Source organism: Labrus mixtus, chromosome 5 (genome assembly GCF_963584025.1).
Source record: "Labrus mixtus chromosome 5, fLabMix1.1, whole genome shotgun sequence".
Classification (NCBI taxonomy): Eukaryota; Metazoa; Chordata; class Actinopteri; order Labriformes; family Labridae; genus Labrus; species Labrus mixtus.
The window spans coordinates 4,348,820-4,372,019 of NC_083616.1; the positions used below are offsets into that span (position 1 = coordinate 4,348,820).

At 40.4% G+C, this 23,200-nt stretch overlaps 1 protein-coding gene across 3 annotated transcripts; it reads left to right on the forward strand.

The window, feature by feature from the left end:
- The first annotated feature begins 74 nt into the window (after window positions 1-74).
- araf (A-Raf proto-oncogene, serine/threonine kinase) lies at window positions 75-22,376 on the forward strand. 3 transcript variants are annotated; one of them, XM_061037376.1, is made up of 16 exons: window positions 75-149; window positions 4,049-4,263; window positions 6,348-6,451; window positions 9,495-9,597; window positions 9,684-9,838; window positions 11,053-11,151; window positions 11,253-11,397; window positions 11,692-11,719; window positions 11,823-11,953; window positions 12,061-12,263; window positions 12,481-12,657; window positions 13,607-13,653; window positions 14,124-14,242; window positions 15,719-15,850; window positions 16,626-16,760; window positions 17,735-22,376. In XM_061037376.1, exons 2-16 carry the CDS (start codon window positions 4,153-4,155, stop codon window positions 17,873-17,875), a joined length of 1,830 nt encoding a protein of 609 aa, XP_060893359.1. In that variant the 5' UTR covers window positions 75-149; window positions 4,049-4,152; the 3' UTR covers window positions 17,876-22,376. The 3 variants fall into 3 exon arrangements, with proteins under 3 accessions (XP_060893359.1, XP_060893361.1, XP_060893358.1); XM_061037375.1 differs by lacking the exon at window positions 75-149 and adding an exon at window positions 955-1,280; XM_061037378.1 differs by lacking the exons at window positions 75-149; window positions 11,053-11,151 and adding an exon at window positions 953-1,280.
- Window positions 22,377-23,200: the final 824 nt, after the last annotated feature.

The window sequence follows — 23,200 nt, forward strand, 5'->3', positions numbered from 1 at the left end:
GACGTATACGCTGTATTGTCCAATGAGAGCGCAGCTGGAAGAATCGACCAATCAAGACGAAACAGTTCAGAGAGGTCTTCCGCTTTCCCCCTCAACTTCTTGACAGATCCGACTTCAGATTGAGAGAGGATTCAAGATGGCTGCTACAGGTAAGAGTTTAGACTTGTATTTAAATTATGATAAAAACATTTTGATGGAAGGACGTGTTGCTGTTATCGCAACAACTGTACCGTGTTACGCTTCTAAATAAAGAAATCAAGTCTATGAGGTATATGTTCGGAGGCACCAGAAGTAGCCAACAAGCTGACGCGGTGGTAACCCCCCCCCCACCACCACCACCACCACCACCAAGTTGGCTAACGTTAGCCGGTGTTATGTCGAAATGTGCTACCTGGTTGAAACATTCCACCAGTGCGTAAAACGACAGCAGAATTACAACAAAATAACTTTAAATGCTCTCCTCACCACACATCCATTGTCAGGGTACAGGCAGCAAGTTTGGTTTCTTCATTATTGAAATGTGTCCCACCTACAATCAATAACAAGTTATTAATCATCCTCCTTCACTTATATCGTGTCGCACTGTTTATATGAATTTGTTTTGTTAGATTTTAAGCTCATTTGATTGTTCAGATAAATACCCATAGAATTCTAATTTATTATTATTATTAGTTTCGAGGGAAGCGCATCTTGATGAACACATAAGTACATAGTTCATCACTTAAAACACCATTACTCACTGCGTTTACACTTTAAGGATACTTTGTGATAAATACTTTATTAAAGGTTTGAGAGGAAGCCTTTCTCTTAAAACGAAAATCCCCCATCAAGTAATGTTCCCTGTACTGCATAGTCGCACGGTAGCACATTTCGATGGGTAGCGATTTTCAACACTACACCCACAGGCGTATGTTAGAGTGAAGTAAGCTAGGCGCCGAGTTAGCTACATAATCTCCACTCAGCACTTAGCTGGTCAGCTAGCTAGCGCCGCTTCAAGTCGAGTTGGGAGGATTTAACACAAGCTTTTAAAACTATGTATCCTCAGGAATATGTTTTGCAATTGTTTCAACTTTAATCTTCCCGCGTCTACATGTAAAAGCAAAGTCCAGTTTAAGTCGTAAACTTTCGAAACCTGAGAGAAACACGGCCTCCCAAAACTAGAAATGTCAAATCCCATGCTAAGCTAAGCGGCTAACGTCAGCTACCGTTAGTATCACGCAAAGTGCGAAACTTTTAACCGTCTTTGTTTGGGGTTTAACTTCACCTCAGAGGTCATCCAGGTATGTAAAGTGACATTTAAATATTTACTGAAGTAATGCTAGCTGCACACGTCGTCATATGGTTAATCTGTGTCGTTAAATTTCACAGATGTAACGTTAAGATCTGCTACCTGACAATCTAAAGCCAGGCATGACTTTAATTCAACTCAGGGGTTTAACTTTGTTACCTGTGTGAGCAGTGTTAAGAGTCTGTATTTGCTATCCTGCAGGATGTTGATTCTTGTTGCTGTCTGTGCTCAGCTGTCAGCATTTTGTTTTTGTAGCTTCTCTTCATATAAAAAAGGTTAGTGTTGAGTCTGGAGCTACACAACCCCATTACCCCCTCCACACCTTTATCTTTATATCTCCCTATACTCGATAGTCTTAAGCACTCTAAGTTGCCATTAATCATGCCCCTCATCAGAACTGTTTTTATGTGGCATTACAAATTATTGCTGTAGTGTCAAATGGTGATACCTAGGGCTGGGAAATATGAATAAAGATGTCATCATGATAACATTTTTCATATAATTTGATATTGATAATTGCCTGATCCTAATTTCTTTCAAATTTAATGGCATAGTTTTGCTCCTGGGTGGAAGTTGAAGAAACCAGATGGTTGAATGTGTTTTTAATGACTTCATGACTTACTCCATACAGTTCTCATTATGTTGATTTTTTTCCTCTGAATAGTCCTAATCACTCTGAATTGCCATCAATCTGTGTCCTCTAATCAATATCACAATTAATTGAACATTTTACCTCGATTATGATTAATTAACGATTATTTTGTTTTTTGTCCTCATAGTTCACTGACATGGTCTCTACTGTGAATATGCTCAACTATTAAAGCTGGGAGTTGTGTTCTAATGAAAGAGTGCAGATCTGATGAACTATTTTGTGGTTATTTATTCAACATTTGGAACTGAAATCAAAGACAAAATGTGTCCAAACGACGGACATTGCTTCCATGTCGCGGATTGGACGTGTCGTCTCGTGACTCTGCCCTGAAAATAATTGAAATAATCAACATGGGCAAGATTATGTCGGTTAGAGGTTCTGAATGTCTGTTTCGATTAATGTTCGATTAATTTCCTAGCCCTATCCTATCCTCTACTCTTCCACCTTTTATGTGGCATTACAAATTATTGTTGTACGTACGGCGATACCTTATTTATGGCCTTGTTTTATGAAGATCAACTTGATTAGATCGATGCGTTTTGCATGCACAATGCACCTTGGTAGTTGGGGAAGCTGTGAATGAAAACCCTACTTTGTTTCTTCACTGATATGTATGACTTTTCTTTTTCTCGCGTTGCTAAAGTATTTTTGGCCAGTGGATCATTTTTGTTAATTTGCATTGGTTTAACAAAACCTGTAAATATTTGCCCCTCTAAAAACACAGTATAGTTCTGGTTTATAAAATAATCTTGAGTAGGGCTCGACTGATATGGATTTTTAGCGCCAATAATGGGAGAGAGTAAACTCTGATACCAATATATCGGCTGTTGACTTTGTTAAAGCTTTGTTTTATTTGTAGAGAAAGGAATAGATATGCACATGTATTGCGTTGATCCCTCAAATGCAGATCAAACCCTTGTGGAAAAGATTTTGTTAGCGAGGACAAGATGTTGACCCGTACGTGAATCACAGCTTGACACTCTGGAGAGTGGTATTGCTTGTTGTAATCCATACAGCGCCCTCTGCGGGTGAAACAGAACTGCTAATGTAATACAATGAAACTCAAATGAAATGCTTTCTGACTGGTGAATCAATCGAGTAATATCTGCGATAAAATTAGCCAACATGATGGTAGTGGATAAAGCTAATATTGGCCGGTATTATCGGCTGGCCAATCAATCGGTCAGGCTCTAATCTTAAGGGTACAGAGCTGGGTTAAGTTCAACCCTTCTCTAGAAACTTGGTCACCTTAACTTCTACTTGCAGCTACTTGAGGCCAACCTTGACCCAGTTTGATGTCCTGTTATCAGAGAGTGCATATAACTAACTCAGATTCTTTGGCTACCTGCTGTTTTATACAATACCTGTGTTTGCAACATGCCTCTCCTGAATCCAAAATAAATCCAATAAACGTTTTATTTCCCTTCACCAAACTGGCAGTAAAAAGATCTAAGGTTAGCAATAGCTAGCTGTAGCTTCATGTGACTGCATCCAAATGGTCTGAAAGCATGAACATTATAGTCACGCCTCCATCCAATAGGTGCAATCTAACATGCAGAGTCAGAAAGCACTGCTTGACTACTGTAAAGTTTTTTTATTTGATTTATTGCGATAAAGTTAGACTTTGACCCTTCGCAATAAACATGGATAAGATCACAATTAAGTGCACAGCCCTATGTATAACATGAATATTTGTATATGTGTTTATATTCATGCACATCTGCTTTGAAGTAAATAATTAAAACATTTTAAAAAGAGAAGATAGCAAAGGAAATACATCATTTGTAAACATTAAAAAAATGTCATGCCTTGTAAAGTATGTCATCAGGACAAGACGTATAAATAACTTTAAATGTATGTTTGGATTGTTTTTTCTTATGCAATGACTTTGTAATTTGGTAGCAGAGAAGTTTCATTCCCCTTTGTCTGATCATATCTTCTGGCTTTATATAGAGTTAGCTTTTTACAGTTAATTTCTCAGGAAGGGAATTTGAGCAGTGGTATCGTAACAGCTAGGACAGATTACAGAGGACTCTACCTCAACAGTCGGTTCCACTTTATTTTGTGGTATTTTGTCTCCACACTGAAGGATGTCTATGCTGTTGCAGGTTCTAAGTAAAGGACTTACTCTTCTGGATCTCACTGTGCATGAAGCACTCCCGAGGTTGTGGTGTCTGATTGCTGCATCGCCTTGCTCATCCTGCCGCTCATCATGTCCTCCACCTCCTCCTCCTACTCCTCCTCGGGAGAGACTAGTCCGGAGGATCTACCCCGAGGTGGGGGCACTATCCGAGTCTACCTCCCAAACAAGCAGAGGACAGTGGTAAGAAGTTTGGCTTTTTTAATCGACCTCACAGCAGCTCTTGTTTTAAAAACACACTCTTTAAAAGGGATGAGTATGCTGTAATAAAATGTATGTGCGATAGCTGAGTATTACATCTTCCATGCAGCACTGTGAGCAGTAAGTGAAGTTTCTCACACAGAATTTGACATCTTTCACAGCATATCAATGAGTAAGCTCTCCAACAGTTGGTGTCAGGTTTCACAGATGGTGCCCGACACTGTTTTTGGTTTGTTTGGCTTGTTGGTCTCATCAGACATCAAAGGCCTGTGTGCATATTCAGGGTTTTTCCTGGCGCAGAACAAGGCGGAGGTGTTAGCTTTCCTACCTCGTGCATGTGCAGATGCACCACACATACTGGCTCAACACTTTTACAAGAAACATTAGGAAGGATAGTGATTGAAGAAAGGACAAATCTCACATGAAAACCTAGTTTATCATACAAACGAACGGTCCCTATTCAAATTAAATCAATACAACATCAAAGCTAATTCGTTCATTTCATCGACTTGAGCAAATATGCTGAGTTAAATTAAACCTGGGGGGTCTTGGGTTCCTCCCCCTGCAAAGTATGAGCAACAAACACTGTAATTCTTCTATTCTGGTGTTTTTTGGTGCACCAAGTTTTTCATTTATTTGGAAAAAATTAACCCAAATTATTTTAAGTAAAATTTGGTGGATGATGGATCACACTGTAGCAGGTTTATAGTTAACGTTTTACAGTCACATGAAGTTTGATGATAAATTTGAAAGAGAGAGAGAGATGTTTACTTTTTCATCTCAGCTGTTTTCTCACCTCAAAGAATGATTTAGTCATTTTTACTGCAGATAGTAACTTTTTTTTGCAAGTTTCTCCACTTTCTCACACTATTTTATTCTGTTTAATATCAACGTTTTTCTTCTCTGGTTCCTCTAAAATACGTCTGCATTTCAAAGCTTTTTATTCAAATGCCACAACGATGTAACCAAGACGCTTGTATTCAAATTAATTTTTCATTGAGTAACTTGCCCCTAACATAACATCACTCAGTTATTATGTATTGACATATTCTTCAGCGTGTAGTCCTGGACGGTGACCTCACAGAAGCTAATGTAGCATTGCCTGACAAAGAGAATACATTTAGCTCGTCCATAACGACTGGTCTCACTCCGTTTTTGTTCAGTGCATGTTGCACTAGCAAGTAGTAAAGTCAGCACACTTGTGTCCTTTAATGTCTTTTAATCTGGGTAGAGCAGCAACCGACGCTTTTAGCAAGGAGCCTTCATCAGCGTTGCAGAATTGTAAAAAAAATACATTGTACTTCCTGTATATAAGGGCCATTTATACTTTCTGTCAACAACGCTGATGAAGGCTCTTTGCTGAAAAGCATCTGTTGCTGGTCTGAATGCTGCTGCTCAACTCAGATTAAAGACTTTAAAGGGCATCCAGTATGTTGACTTTTTGACTATCTGTGGTCGTGCACCTGAAGAGTTGTTATTGTTTTAGTGTGCTCCTTTTTCTATTTTTTAAACCAGCTCCTCCTAACTCTCACAGCTGACAGAGGGACGAGAACAGAAGCCAGGACGAGTGACTAACGCTGGCAGATGTCTGCTTGTGTCACTTATATCATTTGCTATATTCACATTTTAGACTTGTTTTTTTTATAGTGGCTCTGCTGTTTTAAACAAATACAACTGTTACTGCTCTTCTGACTTTAGAAATAACAAATTCTCTAATGAGGTATCATTTCATAATGAAACAGACCTGGAAACAATATCCAGAGTTATGAGCACTTAATATTTGTGAACTGTCTAGTTTGTTAATCGGCTGTAGTTGACTGATATCCCACATGTGGTCTGAGCGATGTCGTGGTTATTAATGTGGCAGTATTTTAAAAACAATGTTTAGTACTCTGGACTTAGGTTCTGTCACAACACAGATAATCAGTTGGGTCAACAAAGCTCAATGTCAGCGGTCACTTTTACTTATCAGTACTTACAGTATGCCTCTGTGTTACATGAATGTACCGGGCCAATGATTGTCATTTCAATGTCACACTTGTTTAAATAAAGTTTTGTATTTTCAGGTGAATGTTCGCCAGGGACAAACTGTGCACGAGAGCTTAGATAAAGCCCTCAAAGTGAGAGGCCTAAGCCAGGAGTGCTGTGCTGTATTTCGCCTTCTTGAAGGGTAAGATTTATTATTATTATTTTAAGATGACTGAATGACATCCCCTACAGTGTAGATATCATGCTTTGTATGACGTATTATCTGCATGAAAGATGATGTGGCAGTAAGTACCTGTCATGTCAGCACTGTATATTGTATGTTGAGTTTGTGAATACATACACTGCTCAAAATTATTAAAGGGAACATGAAAATCACACATCAGATCTTTATGAACAAGTTATTGAAGTTGAAAATAAAAATTACTGATGTGCATTGTTTAATTTGTTGAGAACAAAATGATGTAACAACAGTCAATGGAAATCAAAATCATCAACCCATTGAGGGCTGGATTCTAAATCACACTGATTAGTAAAACATTGAAAACAGGCTAGATTTTATCACAGCAACTCATAATGAGACCCAGTCACTCCACTACGTGCCAGTGTGCACTCCCTACAACATTTTGGCATGCCTGATGAGTCAGCGGATGGTGTCCTGGGGTATGTCCTCCCAGACTTAGATCAGTCACCAGTGAGCGCCTTGACAGTCTGTGGCGGTACTTGGTACTTGGATGCACTGATTCATAACATCCCATAGGTGCATAATTGGATTGAGGGCCAGTCAATGGCATCAATGCCTTTGTCATCCAGGACGTGCCTTCATCAGGGGTCAGCAACCTTAGGCACCTGGGAGGTTAACCAATGGCACAGGTGTGCAACATTTCGTTCTTTGGAATTATTGAAATGCCCTCTCATTTGCAGCCATTTACAGTAGTCTGATTGATTCTTCCTGACTGTCTTGAACGCAATCCATGAAGACCCCCTGGCTACACACTGTGGCCACATTAGGCTGCGCATTGGTCTGCACCATGAAGAACCCAGGGCCATTGCATGGAGGTCTGTGCAACTCTTCAAGGATATGCTTCCCCACACCATCACTGACCCATTGCCAAACTGGTCTTGCTGGATAAGGTTGCATAACATTCTCCATGGCGTCTCCAGACTCTTTCACACCTGTCACATGTACGCAGATTAACTTGCTCTCATCTGTGATGAGAACGGGGCGACTTGCCAATTCTGGTGTGCATGTTTCTGACAGTTTGGTCAGAAACATGCACACCAGTAGCTGGCTGGAGGTCATTTTGTAGGGCTCTGGCAAGGCTCCTCCAGTTGCTCTTTGCACAAAGAAGCAGATACTGGCCCTGTTCCTGGGTCGAAGCCCTTCTTTGACCCTGTCCAGCTCTCCTTGTGTAATGCCAATCAAGTGCAATCCCAATCATAAAGACTTGGTCTGTACCAATCACTGACTGTTCGGTTGCACTAAAAGTAAACGGGAGCGCATGGTGGCTGGGGTTCCTGTGTCTGTGTGCACATGTTGGTGTGTTAACGTGCCCCAACGGTGCTCTGTCATGCAGACAGCAGAGGAGCAGGAGAAAGAAGCTGAAGCTACACCAAACGCGCCTAAAACTGCATTTTTTAAATATTTTTTTTAATTATTATTACGTTATAAATGACTATACCGGTAATTGTAAAGATATTTACCCACTATGTCAATCAGGAGGGATGAGGAAAGAGAAATTGTCTGTGGCCACCACATAAAAAACCTTTCGCTTTCTGGTGGTTGTCTTGCCTTCGCCTCTCCATTGCCCCTGTTGTCAGGTTTGTTCTGCACCAAAGCAGGTGAAATTTATTCACAATCACTTGTGCTTCATACACGGAGATATTTATATCTCTTAAGTTTATCTGACTCGGTTTTGTAATGTGAAATAGTTATGGTAAAAATAACAATCAAGATTATTTTTGATTGATATTGGCATCACAATTATCAAACACGATTACTCGTTGATTTTAAAACATCTGGATCACATGCATGCAAACACTTTACTTTAATACACAAGATAAAACCTAAAACAAATCAAGTGCAGCACTGTATGTGGCACAGTTGTCGTTTAATCTCTATTACCTTAATTTCATGATCGTGGGAAGCCAAAATTGTAAATGAAATTGAAACTCGATTAATTCCCCAGACCTACTGTGACGATTCAGTGTTCCTTGAATTGTTTTGAGCAGTGTATATATGCATGCTGTGCTGCCTGATGTACTGTCTGTATTACAGTGTTACAGAAATTAATCACATTCTGAATTATGTTTTTTTTTGTACCATTCTTGCAAATGCACAAAACATAACTATTCACCCCAGTTGTGTTATAAAACGACATGTTAACAAAACAAAGCTCCTTGTTTACAGTCTGCAGCCGTAGACATTCTGCTTAGCTGAAATATTGCTGAAACGGACGCTTTGTAGATGTATAAACAAGAAGTGAAAAGAAAAGGGCCCATGTCCACCAAGTCTTTTTTTTCTTAGCGCCAGCATCTTTTTTTCAATTGTTTTCAATGATGAGAGAGCGTTCTCAGCAGAAAGAGGCTGTCTGGAGAATAAGCGCAGCGTCTGTTCATACAAGTGATTTGCCTTTTTTGTGTGGCCGCTCCAAGCACTCAAGTTGAAAATGTTTCAACTTTCCAGAAAGGCGCTGTTGACCGCACAGGCGCTCTTTTCCTAATGTTTGATTTTTCCTGTATTTTTGCCGTCTATTGATCGTGTCTTGTACCCACATCCTCTTTGCTCCATGTCTGATCGTGAAAGAAACGATCTGAAATATAAAAACATGCAGTAAAAGGTAACGGAGCTGTGTCAGTCATACAGCGGCCGTTGTCAACAGACTGTTGTCATAGAGACAGGAGGGACATGCAGCTTCATGCAAACACTCCCAAGCGCACAGCCAGCACTTTTCTGCCCAGAGATAGAATGAACAACAAATTGGTTTTCCCTCTCGTTTTCAAAAAACGATGAGTAAATCATGCAATATTTGCCTATATCGTCCAATAAGAAGGCACCATTTCTTTATGACTATCTCAAGAAATCTTAAGTTACACATTATTCTTATTGGGGAATCACTTGAACAAAGTAATAACAGTCTAAAGTTTTGGAATTAACTGTTTTTGAAATGATAATGTGTAGAATATCTTTTCTCATCAATGCTTTTCTCCTCTCTCGTCCTCACCAGCCGTAAGAGACTGACAGATTGGGACACCGACATCACTCCTCTGGTTGGAGAGGAGCTTTTAGTTGAGGTCTTAGATGATATTCCACTTACCATGCACAACTTTGTAAGTAACTGTCAAACACACAGCCTGGATGTCAACATGCTCGTTTCTACATCTGAAATGTTTATTGTTACCTTTTATCTGTACAGGTACGGAAAACCTTCTTCAAGCTGGCTTACTGTGATTTCTGCCACAAGTTTCTTTTTAACGGCTTCAGATGTCAGACATGTGGATATAAATTTCACCAGCACTGCAGTAGCAAGGTCCCTACTGTGTGTGTGGACATGGATACAGTGAGCAAACGGTGAGTAGAGGAAGACGGCAGCACTTTGCAGGGCATCACATTTATTTCCTGTCATTCCATGCCGGCCAGATTCAGCATTAGTTTTGTACATTAGAGATTCCTTTCATGCACAATATTTCACCTCGAAGAACACTGTCTTACATCCTGCATCAAACGCAACGTGCCAGATTCTGGCTTGTCAGCTGTTATGAAGATGTTTCTGAACTTTGTGGACAGGCCATCTTAACTAACTTAAAACGTTGTTAACCAACCTCCTCTTTGCCTTAACTTAAAGCCCAGCCTGCAAGAGTCCTCAAACCACTGTGTTACTTTAAAGGTCACATATTCTCCTCCTTTTCAACCAGTTTAAATAAGTCTCAGAGCTGCCCAAAACATGTCTGTGAAGTTTCTTGTTCTAAATATATAATATATTTTAAACAGAAGGCTTTGTTTGGGATCATCCATTTACCAAGATACTTAAAGACTTAAACAATTTTTAACTCGACTCCTGGCACAACTACAACCAAAACTTTGTAGACTTTTTGCAGATTTTCCAATCACTTTTACCTGACAGTAACAAATTCCCAAATCATCCACCAGTGTGTGATACTGACAAATCTAATTAAATAGTGCCACCATATATAAACATTTATTAAAACAAATTAAATCAAATGACAAATTTCTTCTATATAGGATATTTCAGGATGGAGTCTCGGTTTTTCTTGAATCGTAGAAAAGCCACAAAAAGACTCAAACACCAACAATTACATTCAGAATTATAATTGCAGAAGTATTTATGGATGAGGACTTAGATATTCAGCTGTAGTCATTTGAGCCCGAGAGTATCAAGCAAACAAATGCTGAAGGAGAAGAGGCGGCTGCACGTGCACACACACAATGCGTCCACTTACCAGCTTGAAAGCCCATTTGACTTACCGCCACAGCCTGTCCACTATTAAATTTTTGTTTGTTTTTGTTGTTGTTTCTGTTTTCAAAATCACTCTTAAAGCTGGAATATTTAGGTAGGAAAAACTAAACACTGAGTGTAGAAAGAGAAACACTTTTTCCACTGTTGTTGGTGATGCAGGCTCTGCAGTGAAATCAGCGGGACAAACATGCTTACATTATCCATTAGGAAAGATTTTCAGATGTAGATGATAAACAATAATGACGTGTTACAGAACTTGTTGGTACATTTTAATTGTCCCCTCCCCTTCCCCCTCATGTTTGTCCAGGTGTGATTCCACTACCTGTACATATGAGTACCCACAGATTCTATTGCCAGATAACTCCCCTTCGCAGAGCAACCTAGCCTTAACCCCCGAGCCTTCTGGGTAAGCACACGTACTAAGAAAGTTATATCCAAACACATAGAGTAGGATACTTTTTTAGTGATGGTGGAATACAATCTTGACCAATTCTTTTACTCTCCTAGGATGGACCTCCTGTCCCCGACCTCGGCTTTCCACTTCCCCTTGCCGGCTGGAGACGGCCAGTCTCTACAAAGGCATCGTTCCACCTCCACACCTAATGTTCATATGGTTAGCACAGTGGGCCCTGCTGGCGTCAGCATCATAGAGGTCAGTGTTGCCTCATGGACCATGTTTTGATTGGGCCTGTTTGTTGTCAGGATTTAACTTGTATATCATATACAGTTATTTACACCGTTCATGCAGTGCATCAGACATGTCATGTTAATAAACTTGGGTTATGCTATATCTGCGTCCTTTCTTTCATAGAGAGGCTGTCTTCACATCTGTGCAGTTTATGAAAATGTTGGTCTTACTCATGAAAAACCATTGATTCAACACCTTTACTAACCTGTATATGACATGAAATAAACACTTAAATGTTGTCTTTCCTCTACTTTTCAGGAAGCACTAAAAATGAACAATACAATAGGTACGTTTTTTAAAGTTTTAATAAACAATCTTTTTCTCTGTTTCATCATTTGTATGATATGTTTTTCTCAAGTACAACCTTGTCCTGTCTCGCGGTTTTGCAGGTCCTGAGCCCTCGCCGAAGCCCTCCACCAGCCCACCGTCTCATCTGGGCTCTCCTGGTAGGAGACCTCCCAAGTCTCCCTCAGAGCACAAGGAGCGCAAGTCCTCCTCATCGGACGATAAAAAGAAAGTGGTATGAGGCCGTTGATCCTTAGACTGATGAATAGAGAGAGAAAAATCCTTTCTTAAATATTCATATTGTGAGTTAAATTAAATCCTCGATGTAAACATTCATTCCAGCATCGAGGGGGCTACAGAGACTCGAGTTACTACTGGGAGGTTCACTCGCGAGAAGTCAACATTCAGAAGAGAATAGGAGCCGGATCTTTTGGAACAGTCTTTAAGGGCAAGTGGCACGGAGACGTGGCGATTAAGATCCTTAAAGTCACTGAGCCGACACCCGAGCAGTTACAGGCGTTCAAAAATGAAATGCAGGTCTTAAGGTGAGAGTCATGGTCCCTTTTTTAACATACTTAAGAGTCTTTTCTGTTTCATAAAAACAAGGAAACCTGTACTGCAGCATTTTATCTATCTATTTCTATGGAAAAATGTCTTAAAATAATATAAACTCCATGGATGCTACTTCATGTTACATGGATGTGTTGTTTGTGAATGGGCAAATGGTATATCTTATCCTGTTTCCATTGATGTTCTCTGCAGGAAGACCCGCCACGTCAACATCCTGCTGTTCATGGGCTACATGACTAAGCCCAACTTCGCCATCATCACGCAGTGGTGTGAAGGCAGCAGCCTGTATCGCCATCTGCATGTTACAGAAACCAAGTTTGACACTATGCGTCGCATCGATGTGGCCAGACAGACGGCACAGGGCATGGAGTGAGTTTCAGGGCCTTGATTTAATTTCATCTTTCACTTCTAAAAATTAATCATCACAGGACACAACCTTTTAGAGAGTTTTAAATTATCCTTTGGAAACGACACATTTATGTTCCATAGTCTATAGGGATGTAACGATTCACTCAACTCACAATACTGGGTTCATGCTACTCCATTTTCTGAGCACACCTGAATGTAGCATGGTCACAGCTCATCTCCTGAGTAACGGTAGAGAGAGAGACATGCTCAGAAAAGTCCGAAGTCAACTCAGCCGACTACTTTATTTTCTGATGCTTCTTACGGACTTTTTATTATTGCGTGTGTCCATGAGACACAACCACACACACCCAGGCCTCCGCTGGTGAGAGTGTGCTCACCTGTGTGCTCGCAAGTGTGTGTGTGTGCGCATCGGGGTGAAACTCCGCCGTGCGTAAACTTATGTCTATGAATGGATGAGTTACTTCTGATGGACACTTTACAGAGCAGCGTCTACTATCAGGGTGTGAATGTGTAGATGTTTGACCTGTGGTGTAATACCGCTTTGAGCAATCAGAAGACTAAAAAAATCTATTCACCATTCAAATAAACCTCAATCTTTTATTTCTGTTGGTGATGACACATGCATCCAGTAGTCAATCTTCAGCAACAGACAGCAGCCATCTCTATCCATTATTACAATACAGTGGTCGACTATCTTACACTCTGACAGGGTTTCATGTTTATACTGAAAAGGATTTTAACATGACTGCATGAAATCCAGACCTGGTGCTTCAGGTGTGTCTGTGGTCCAGAGTGTTAGGGTTGTTAAACAAGTTGTTGAACTGGTCTTCATAGGATAATACCAAACAGAGCAGTTGGACCTCTTGCTAAAAAGCTCCTCTGAGAAAGCGAAATGACTGATACTACTGCTCATTATTAATCTTTGATTTTGTCTTTTCTTCTCTTTCAGTTATCTTCATGCAAAGAACATCATCCACCGAGATCTGAAGTCAAACAGTATCCTCGTATTGCTCAGTTAAAACTTTAAATACCTGTGTAGGTATGAAGGCTTCGACGGCTGTGAACTTGCCTGAAAACGATGAGAATTTGGGACATAATTATCTGTAGATAGAAAATGTTAAACCACTAATACAGTTAAGAAAATAGTCAAAATACTGGAACTGAAATATAGTCGTTGGTTTTTTCAATGTGCTTTAACATACCTTGGCTTTAAAATGAACATCTGAATTGAATGAAGTGGTACAGCTGTTAACATCTCTTCAAGGTAGGTATCGTGTTCCCTTTAATCGGGGACATTGTAGCAGGACAGTGATCTTAAAGAAGTAAGAGTAGGTAGTCTTGATCTCTTTTATGAAATCACATTTCAGTGTTCATGTTCCTCCCTTTAACTCTCAATCCTCATAGCTTCTTGTGTGATGAAATTGTACACCGGTCCTCTGTTTATACGTCCTGAGCTCTGCTGCTAGATATTTTTCTCCACGAGGGCTGGACCGTCAAGATCGGTGACTTTGGCTTGGCCACAGTGAAGTCTCGATGGAGCGGCTCTCAACAGGTTGAACAACCCAGTGGATCCATTCTGTGGATGGTAAGCCTCTTTACCAATTACTTTAATGAATACCTTTTAAATCCTGAAAAAATTCTAGAGAATTTCAAGAGGACTGCCCCTGAAATCCTCCTGATGTGGTTGTTCACATATGCGTCTCACAGCGGGACACTATCCTGGTTCTGACAGGAGGGGGGGCGGGGGGGTCTCGTGAGGCAATACATGACGTAAAAAGAACAACATGGAAGTGGCAGATGAAGCAACAGAGTCCACTATATAACGCTATTATGAGAATATTTTCCTTTATATCAATGTGACTTGTAGTTTAACAGAATAGCAATATCAACAGAGAGTAGAAAAGAACATACTGGAGAACAGGAAACTTAATACCCTGCTGTGTTTTTACATCAGCTGAAAATATACCAGGGGGCTGGCAGGAGGAAATCCAGGAAATCCAAAAGTCAGAATAAAAAATGTTGGCGTTCACACATGTAGCCCACCCTGAAAACTTTAGGAGTTTTGTGCAAGTGTGAACCAGGCTTAAGATATATCACTAGAGTGAGTGACTTTTCTGGAACTATAAGGACAACAAGGACTGAAATACGAGACAAACATTTAGAATAGAACATTTTGAACTGAAACGAAAGAAAGCTTTTACCAGGATAATGATGATGCAGCATTTAGCATTCCTCATCATCCACCCATACTTAGCTGACTAAATTCTGATAAATATTCTACCTCTCCTTACTGTGAATTGATAGGGTCACAGTTTAATTGAAAAAAAAGTCAATACTGTAGGAATATAAGAAAATCAACCCTACTAATACTGGATCGATCCACAGAAAAGAGAAGAAGAATTATTTATCAAGAATGTCAACTGAGTGGATGATGAGGAAAGCTAAATACCGTATCATTATTATCCAGACAAAAGCTTTTTTTTTCCAGTCCATTTTTCAGTTCTAAGATTTTTATTCTAGCATCTTGTAGGGGTTTGGGAATATTTTGACCTATGAAATGGAGATAAAGTTGTATGTAGGCTGCGTCAGGTTAAACTGGCATATGGACAGGAGCGATGCATGACAACACTCGGCACGGGGACGTGGATGTTAAGCTGCAGGGAGGCTGGAGGTGCTAGCATTGCTAACGTTAGCCACACTCTGCACACCAAATTACATTGTTTACCCCGCAGACAATTCAAATTAAAGTGTTTTCTTACTTTTAGACTTTTAGTCTTTTAGTTTAAATTTTCATTTAAACAGTAAGGAAGGAAACTAGCTGCTCAGGAACATCACTAGTAGAAACAATATGACTGAACGTAATAGTGAGAAGGGGGTCAAAATGTAGTCAGCTGGGTCAGATGTCACGATCAGGTAAACTTTTGACTGACAAACATTGAATCCAATCATGCTTCAGCATGGTTTAGGGCAACTTTGCCTTGTGTGAGTGCGCCCTAATTTATTGCAATTTTTGAAGGTCATTACACTCATTGTCTTTTTGATTCATTTTTATTTTCCTAAGGCACCTGAGGTGATCCGAATGCAGGACACAAACCCCTATACATTCCAGTCTGATGTATACGGCTACGGAGTGGTGCTGTTTGAGCTGATGTCAGGGACCCTGCCTTACTGCAATATCAACAACAGAGACCAGGTTAGTCACATAGGCATGCTCTCCTGTAACACTAACACACAGGAGGTTATTTATTATTGACTGTTGGCAGTCACACTATAGGTACTTCAACTTATAATGTGGAAATACAGCTTAGCCACATGTTCATGTACCGCTCAACAAAAAGCAGTAGATGGTATTCAATACAACTCTGAAAGTGGCGGTAGTTATACACACACCACACACACAGCAGTAACAGTATTATCAATAATACAGAATACTTTATTGATATAATAGAGCGACTGTAAGCTGTATCTAGGGCACACCTACTAATAGAAGGACTTTTCTTTATTTTCACTGTTTTCCACATTTTGGAATAATAGTAGATATTAAAACATTTCATTTTTGTTTTGGAAAGATTTGCATACATACGAAGGCATTAGGGATGGTATTGATTAATGGTTAATCAATTAATCACCGTTAATAATTTAACCGATTTAAAAATGTATTAAAAGACGATCTGTTTGTAATTTTACTGACAGTCACATGTAATACAATTTTATACCAAGAGAGGGCGTCAGATTTACAACTCCCTTTATCACTATTAAAGGAAGAAGCCGTACTGGGAAAAGTGAGGCTAAAATGAAGCGGTCAGCAGAGAGAGTGTTTTCTGCAGCTTGACTTTTTGTGAACAGACTGCACACGACTCAGCCCTGATCACTTACATGTGTTCATCCATCTAAATAACACAACACTGTTTTTTTAATATCTATAGCGCTGACGAATTCAGTAACTGTCTCCTTGTTTTCGTTCTTAGATAATCTTTATGGTTGGACGCGGTTACTTGTCTCCAGACCTCAGCAAGCTGTCTAGTACCTCACCCAAGTCAATGAAAAGGCTCATCGTCGACTGCTTAAAGTTCAAACGGGACGAGAGGCCGCTGTTTCCACAGGTGAGTGCTTTAAAAGTAATGCATCTCCATATTTAGCTCAAGCTCAAAAGGGAACACATTCCCTGCATCGTCTCACCTCTGTGAGTCCATGACCACGCTGTCACGAGTGTTACTACTACAGTATTGTAGAACCTTTGTGAAGGAGAGGATATCGGTGAGTGTACCTGAAGTCTGCAAACAGTAGCTTTTAAGATATGGCAGACGAAAGTTCAGACAAACGATAAACTATTAAGATTTTGGTTGAAATTGTCTTTAGGTCCTGACAGTAAATTAATACCTCATGTGCTCTGAAAAAGGAACAAAGAAAATCTGTCATCTGTAGCATCTTTGACCAATGTCTGCCTCGAGGTACCAATCTGATGAACCAATCATGAACCTCCCTGTCTCCCTGCTCGTTCTCTACCCCTTCCGTGCACTAGCTCACACTCAAAGCATGTCACAGATGACGGAGTTTATACTGTGAGTTTGTCGTTGGCCGTTGTGAGTAGTAAAATAGTCACTTTTTTTATGTATTATGATAAAGTTTAGTGTTTACTTACCTCTGAATGAGACGACGTAGTTTCTACACAATGCAAGAGATGAGCTGAGGTCCACTTCTGGAGTAACGGTGCTCGTGCATGTAAGTGAGGGGGCGTGGCTTTAGAGGGCGCACGGAGGGGGGGTGCAGACGGAGCACTGAGGGAATGCTACTTTCAAAATCATGCTAGTTTTCTAAAATGACCAACCCTGCCTTAAATGTTGGCATTTAAATGCTCAAAACAAATGTATGTCTGCCATGTTCTTTTGTCTAAATGCAGATAATGTCCATAAAAAGCATTAGCACTGTCATCACATGCACATATGGAGTTGTTGGAAAAGAGGAGTCACATTTAAAATGTAGCAGGTGGCTTGAGAGTGATTGCTATCTTTTTACAAACACCATAATGAATTCTCACTTTGACATTTTTCCTCTCTATCTGGTATTCCTTCTTCAGATCCTGGTAGCCATCGAGCAGGTGCAAGATCTGCTGCCAAAAATTGAGCGGAGTCGCTCAGAGCCGTCGCTCCATCGGGCCGTCCATGCTGAGGATCTGAACCCCCTCCTGTTCCACACCACCAGGCTAATGCCCCTCTAGGCTCGCCACAGCACTGGGCAGAGAAGGCCATCAACCTGTCCGCAACTTCAGCATTCCAGTGCCTCAGAGAGGCCACAGGCTGACTGTCCTGACAGACCACGAACCCCCAAACTCACCTTCCACCACTGCAAAGCCCCGGAGCTGCAGCACTCAGTAAAACACAGTAACTGCAGAAATATTATAACCACATGTTGAGTCTTAAAGTGTATCGTCTTTCCCGTCAAGCAAGTGACAAAGGTCTGCTTATTAGGTGATATAACTGTCTTCTGATTCTCAAAGTAAGACAGAATGCTTGTTGCCAGTCCACTAGAGAAAACTCATCAAACTGCTCGGGTCGCTTTACTAACGTTTTTTGATATATTAGATTATTCGGCTTGCGCTGACGCTGCAAAATCGTGTTGAACCATGATCATTAGTAAAACAGTCCTTCTTATACATCTTATGGGGCACTTTAATCGTAGCCAAAGATTTGAATCAGTTCACGACCACAATCATCGTACGTCAAACGCTCACTTGTCATGTCTGTTGCCATGTGAATGGAACCCGAGATTTAAAGATCGTGATTGGAAACCAACCTTAGTGCCAAGTTTGAGGTGGAAAACATTTCACATGCAACCGATCTGACCGTAGCAACATGAGAAAATTGAAGCCCTGAATAGTTTGGTCAACTATGCATAACTCTTAAAGCAGAGGTTAACACTTAGACCTGATGTTACTTGTGCATTGAATCAGAACAGAGTACTGTTGTGAGCCGCGAAGGTTCTATGTGATGGGTGTGGACTGTTTTTTTTAACTTGTTCCACTGGGACTCAGCTCGGATTATAAATATGCAGTTTGTTCTGGATTTCATGATGATTTCAAATCTTTGAGACAAACCCCTTCAAACATCAGATCATACTTTTCAAAAATAACAAAATGTTGCTACACATACAAAAACCTGTTTGAAGAGAGAGCTGAGGTTTAAGTCCCTATACTGAACACAAACATTAAACCAACACTTACTTCCCTGTTTTGAGTTTAAATTAATACAACAAGACTTTTTCTGTACACAAGAGAGAATAAATCTAAATTGTTGAAATCCATGGTAAGCAATTTGGCTTTGCATGTAATCCCTCCACTCGTTACATGTAACCTTCTGATGATTTCACATCCCTCTACAAAATACACACAACACATGCTCCAGATGTTGCAGATTTCCAGGAGCGTGCAGTAGACGGGCTGACTGCAGCGATGTCTCTAACAATTCAAACCCAGGATCCCCATATCAGGCATCTTCACCTGCAAGATTAGCTGAGGCAGTGTTCTGTCTGATAAAAGAGAACATTTCAAATAGTCTCCCTTTTTATTAACCCATCAGAGACCCCAATGTGTTACAACTGTTGTCAACTAGGCTTACTAAAACGGACACAAACAAGAAATGAAACGATCTACATTTTTTGTCGTTACCAAAAGATTCTGACATGATGTCAGCTCAAACACAGCTGACTCAAACACATCAACATGTGCAGCTCATTGAAGGACAGATTTATTTTCAGTCCTCTGTTTCTCGTCACAGTTTTAACGAGGACATCATCAGACTGCAGGTGTGAAGATTTTACCTGCATTGTTTTCTCTAATAATATGTAGCCTCATGAGAGAAATGAACAGAATTTAGTGAATAGAAGTCTTAATGTCAAAGTGACTGCTGCTTCATACACACAGGAGCACACAGCTTCAGGTCACTCGCACACGAGTCTTAAAAGTGAATTCAAACGCTGCGGCACAGTCACATGCAAACATTCACACTCAAACTACACACATGCAGTATCAGACCAGGACGACTGGTTCTCCTTTTTAAACGACAACACTGACAGAAGAGTTCAGAAATCAATATTTAGTGGAATAACTGATGTCACTAGTCTCACTTTGCTGTTGGGTTATGCAACTCTAGGCGCAAAAAGTCCAGCAGCTAGTGCGTAAAATGACAGTGTTAGTCTTCACTCTGCTTCCGATATCCCATCATGAGTTTTCAGATTCAGTCGTACTTTTAGTGTATCGTACCTACAGGCTTGAGTATAAGTGTCACACATTGAAGATCCTCCTGAAACGTCTAAATCAGTCGTTACCGCGCCATGAGACGGACATTAACACGCACTTCTGTTACGGCCTCCTAAACAAGAAAACAATTAAACCAAGGCTCAGAAGCTGGAGACGGAAACGTACAAGGACGCCACACAGAATTAAGTTCAACCCTGAGCTGTTTTAAACATTAAAAAAAAAAAATCAATAAGAAAGAAAAGGCAGACCCCCACCAAAAAGAACAAACACAATCGGCCGTCGCTGATCAAACTAACTCCCAGCGTGAGCAGCAGCCACATGCTGCGTTCTCAGAGCGCAGCATGGAGAAGCCCGGCGGACAGCTGGGATGCTGAGACAAAGGAGTTCACACGGTGCAAGATAATAAGATGATTGTGGTGCACCTCCCCCTAAGACTAAGAAAAGAGAAGACCAGAAATAGGACTAGTGGTGCTCTCCAGCCCAAACTAACGTGACAAAGCCGAGCAGTCTAAACATGCCTACTACTCACCTTAATGTTGTAAATCATCTTCTGTAACAGTAAAGATCATCCACACTTCTGGGACATAAGAGGAAATCCAGGGATTAGATTAGCAGCAAACTGGGCTTGCAGACCGTGAAGCCGCACCGCAGAAACGCTGATATCTAACATTTAACTGCTTCATTCTGCGTTCTCACTGGAAACCAGTACCAGTCCTGTTCAGAGATTAAACTGTAGACACACACACACACACACACACACACACACACACACACAGACAAAGCCTTTTCTTCTGGCCGGACTGCTGAGTGTCAAGAGTTACTGAGAGGGAAAAAGAATATTCAAATAGCTCGACTCGTTCAGGGTTTCTCAGCAGAGACGTTCACCTTTTTTCAACATTTCAAAACCCACTCTCGTGTGTGTGTGAGACGACTTCTTTTCCTGGATTGAAAATGAAACTTTGAGGGAACTGTTTTGTGTAATGCACTTGTCAAATACAGAACACACTGCAGTCGGGGGGGATCTATATTTATTCATGTGGTTTTTTTCAGTGTCTCACTTTAAGTTAGTGGACTATCAGCAGCTGTGAAGGGGCTGCTTCAGGATGTGGTTGGTGGTCTGATTACCGACCTTGCTTCTCTGTATATCGTCTGTGATGCGACGGAGCGTAAAGGCATAACAGATCTTAACGTCTGCATCGTGATTAACTGCAGATCTTGATGCTATAAATCTTGATAATTTATGTTGTGAAACTAGGGGCTGGGTACCCTAACTTGTTCTTACTCATTCCAGTGACGTGGTTTGACTGTGGTCAGGCGGGTGTCGGTGACAAACGGGGGGTCGGGGGGTTGGGTGGGGGATGTATTCCTGTCACTTTTTTTTATTTATTGACGTTCATTGCGGATATATTCTGGTCTGCGACTGCGGATTCTTTTTGGAGGTGGATTTAATGTTTACTGAGAGGACGTCGTCACGGCTCTCTCTCTCTAACAGGAATGTTTGTTCTAGGCGCGGTACTGTCCACTCCTCTGAATGACTCTCCGTCTGATACCGTCTCCTGTCGGGGGCATTTGTTAGGACTCTTCCTGTGAAACATCCCGAGCTCCAACTTGTTATCAGGCAACATTTTTTGTTCACTGGGTTTCACTACGATAGCATTTATTAATAGCAACACGTCAGAATACTGTAAAGTAATCGACTTCTTCTTCGATGGTGGGCTTTTTAAAAAAGTAAGCGTGTCCTGTGATTGTTTCCGAAATGTTTTCTAAATGAGCTGCTTTTTATAACTTTCTCAGCAATAGCAAAGGACAGAATGTCTATTTTTTGAATTTCCATAATGCAAAAAGAAATAAATAAATCAGGAGTGCTTTATTCTGAAGTTGCACCAGCTTTTTGTAAACTCAGTGTAATAAGTGCGTCGCGCACTCGCTGCAGTGGAGGACTCTTTTTATTTCCCCCGCTCAGAGAGGAACGTTGAATCATTTCGGTTGTGTGTTAGCGTTGTGTCCCCCCAAAGAGGACTGTGTTTCTCTAGAATCTTAACAGAGGAGGAGACAAAGTGCCACAGTTACTGAAAGCCCCGCAGCGCTGTCTGCAGCACAAGGGGAAAGCAGACTGCTGGGTCCAGAGAAGAAGAAGAAGAGATCTGTATCAGAATAGTTTTTTTTTTTTTGTCTTTCATATCTCTAGGTGAATTGCAATACTTGTGTGTATAGTTTCTGAGGTGTCAGGGGGTGTTCAGTTTGCAATAAATGGTATATTCTGCTGTGTACAGTTACATTTTTTTAAATTACAAAAAAAAAAATTGTACTTGTTTCTATTTTTTGTGTGATGGTTTCGAAAAGAACAAAATTATTTTAAAGTGTAAAGGAAATCTTAGTATTTTTTTAGTTTGTTGTTTTTTTTTTTTGTCTTAAAATATTGATGCAGGATTTATTCTTTAAATAAATGAATTCATATGTGTAACTGGCCTGGTGGTTTTCTTCACAGCCTGATTTCTGTCGAGCAGACGGCAAAGAAAACGTGTTTCGTCACAGACCGTCTTTACCTGAATCACTTCTTCAAACAGTTCATAACAGTCAGACAGGTCTCTAAAAATGAAAAACACTGCGTCCTGCATCTTTAATAAAACAATTCAGAGAAACATGAGTGACACACTCCGCTTTAAGAGGAACCAAACTGATGGTTGAAAACGATGAAAAGAGGAAGTGGTCACATTTACAGCCCCACCACAGATCACTCCGCTAGTGACGGGACACATGAAGGTCTGACAACAAAATGGAGGATACGACAAAATCATATATACATATAACAGTAAAAACACTGAACTCACTGGTACCCGACCTTTTTAGACTCGTGACCTTTGACTTCACACAAGTGTAGCGACCCCAGACATCCAAAACACATCAACAGCTGTTTGGTTAAATTTGTTTTCAATCATGTAATAATTTTTTCTTCTCAGAGCACATTTAGTCTTTTTCATGTTTGTTTTTGTGGACATAGGAAGAGAGACTGTGAGGACGTTTCTGCACAGACACAGACTGCAGGTTTCTGGTTTTGGCATTGACTACTGACCTCAGTAGCCTTTGTTCAATATATTTTATTATACAATATATTTATTATTGATCAATACATACACATTTCAGGGCCCCCATTTGAATTCCAAGTGAAAGAAGCAAATTACATTTACTCGTCATACTGTAATTGAGTCGTTTTGTGGACTTTTTAAATGGTTTATAAAACCTGTAATTTTACTTTAACTTAAGTAAGTATTGTACTTCGTTACATTT

Excerpts from the sequence above, each read along its gene's own strand:
- araf (XM_061037376.1), top strand. The coding sequence starts at position 4,153 with ATGTCCTCCACCTCCTCCTCCTACTCCTCCTCGGGAGAGACTAGTCCG. Across the intron at positions 6,452-9,494 it reads GTATTTCGCCTTCTTGAAGG|CCGTAAGAGACTGACAGATT; the intron begins GTAAGATTTATT and ends CGTCCTCACCAG. Across the intron at positions 13,654-14,123 it reads CCGAGATCTGAAGTCAAACA|ATATTTTTCTCCACGAGGGC; the intron begins GTATCCTCGTAT and ends CTCTGCTGCTAG.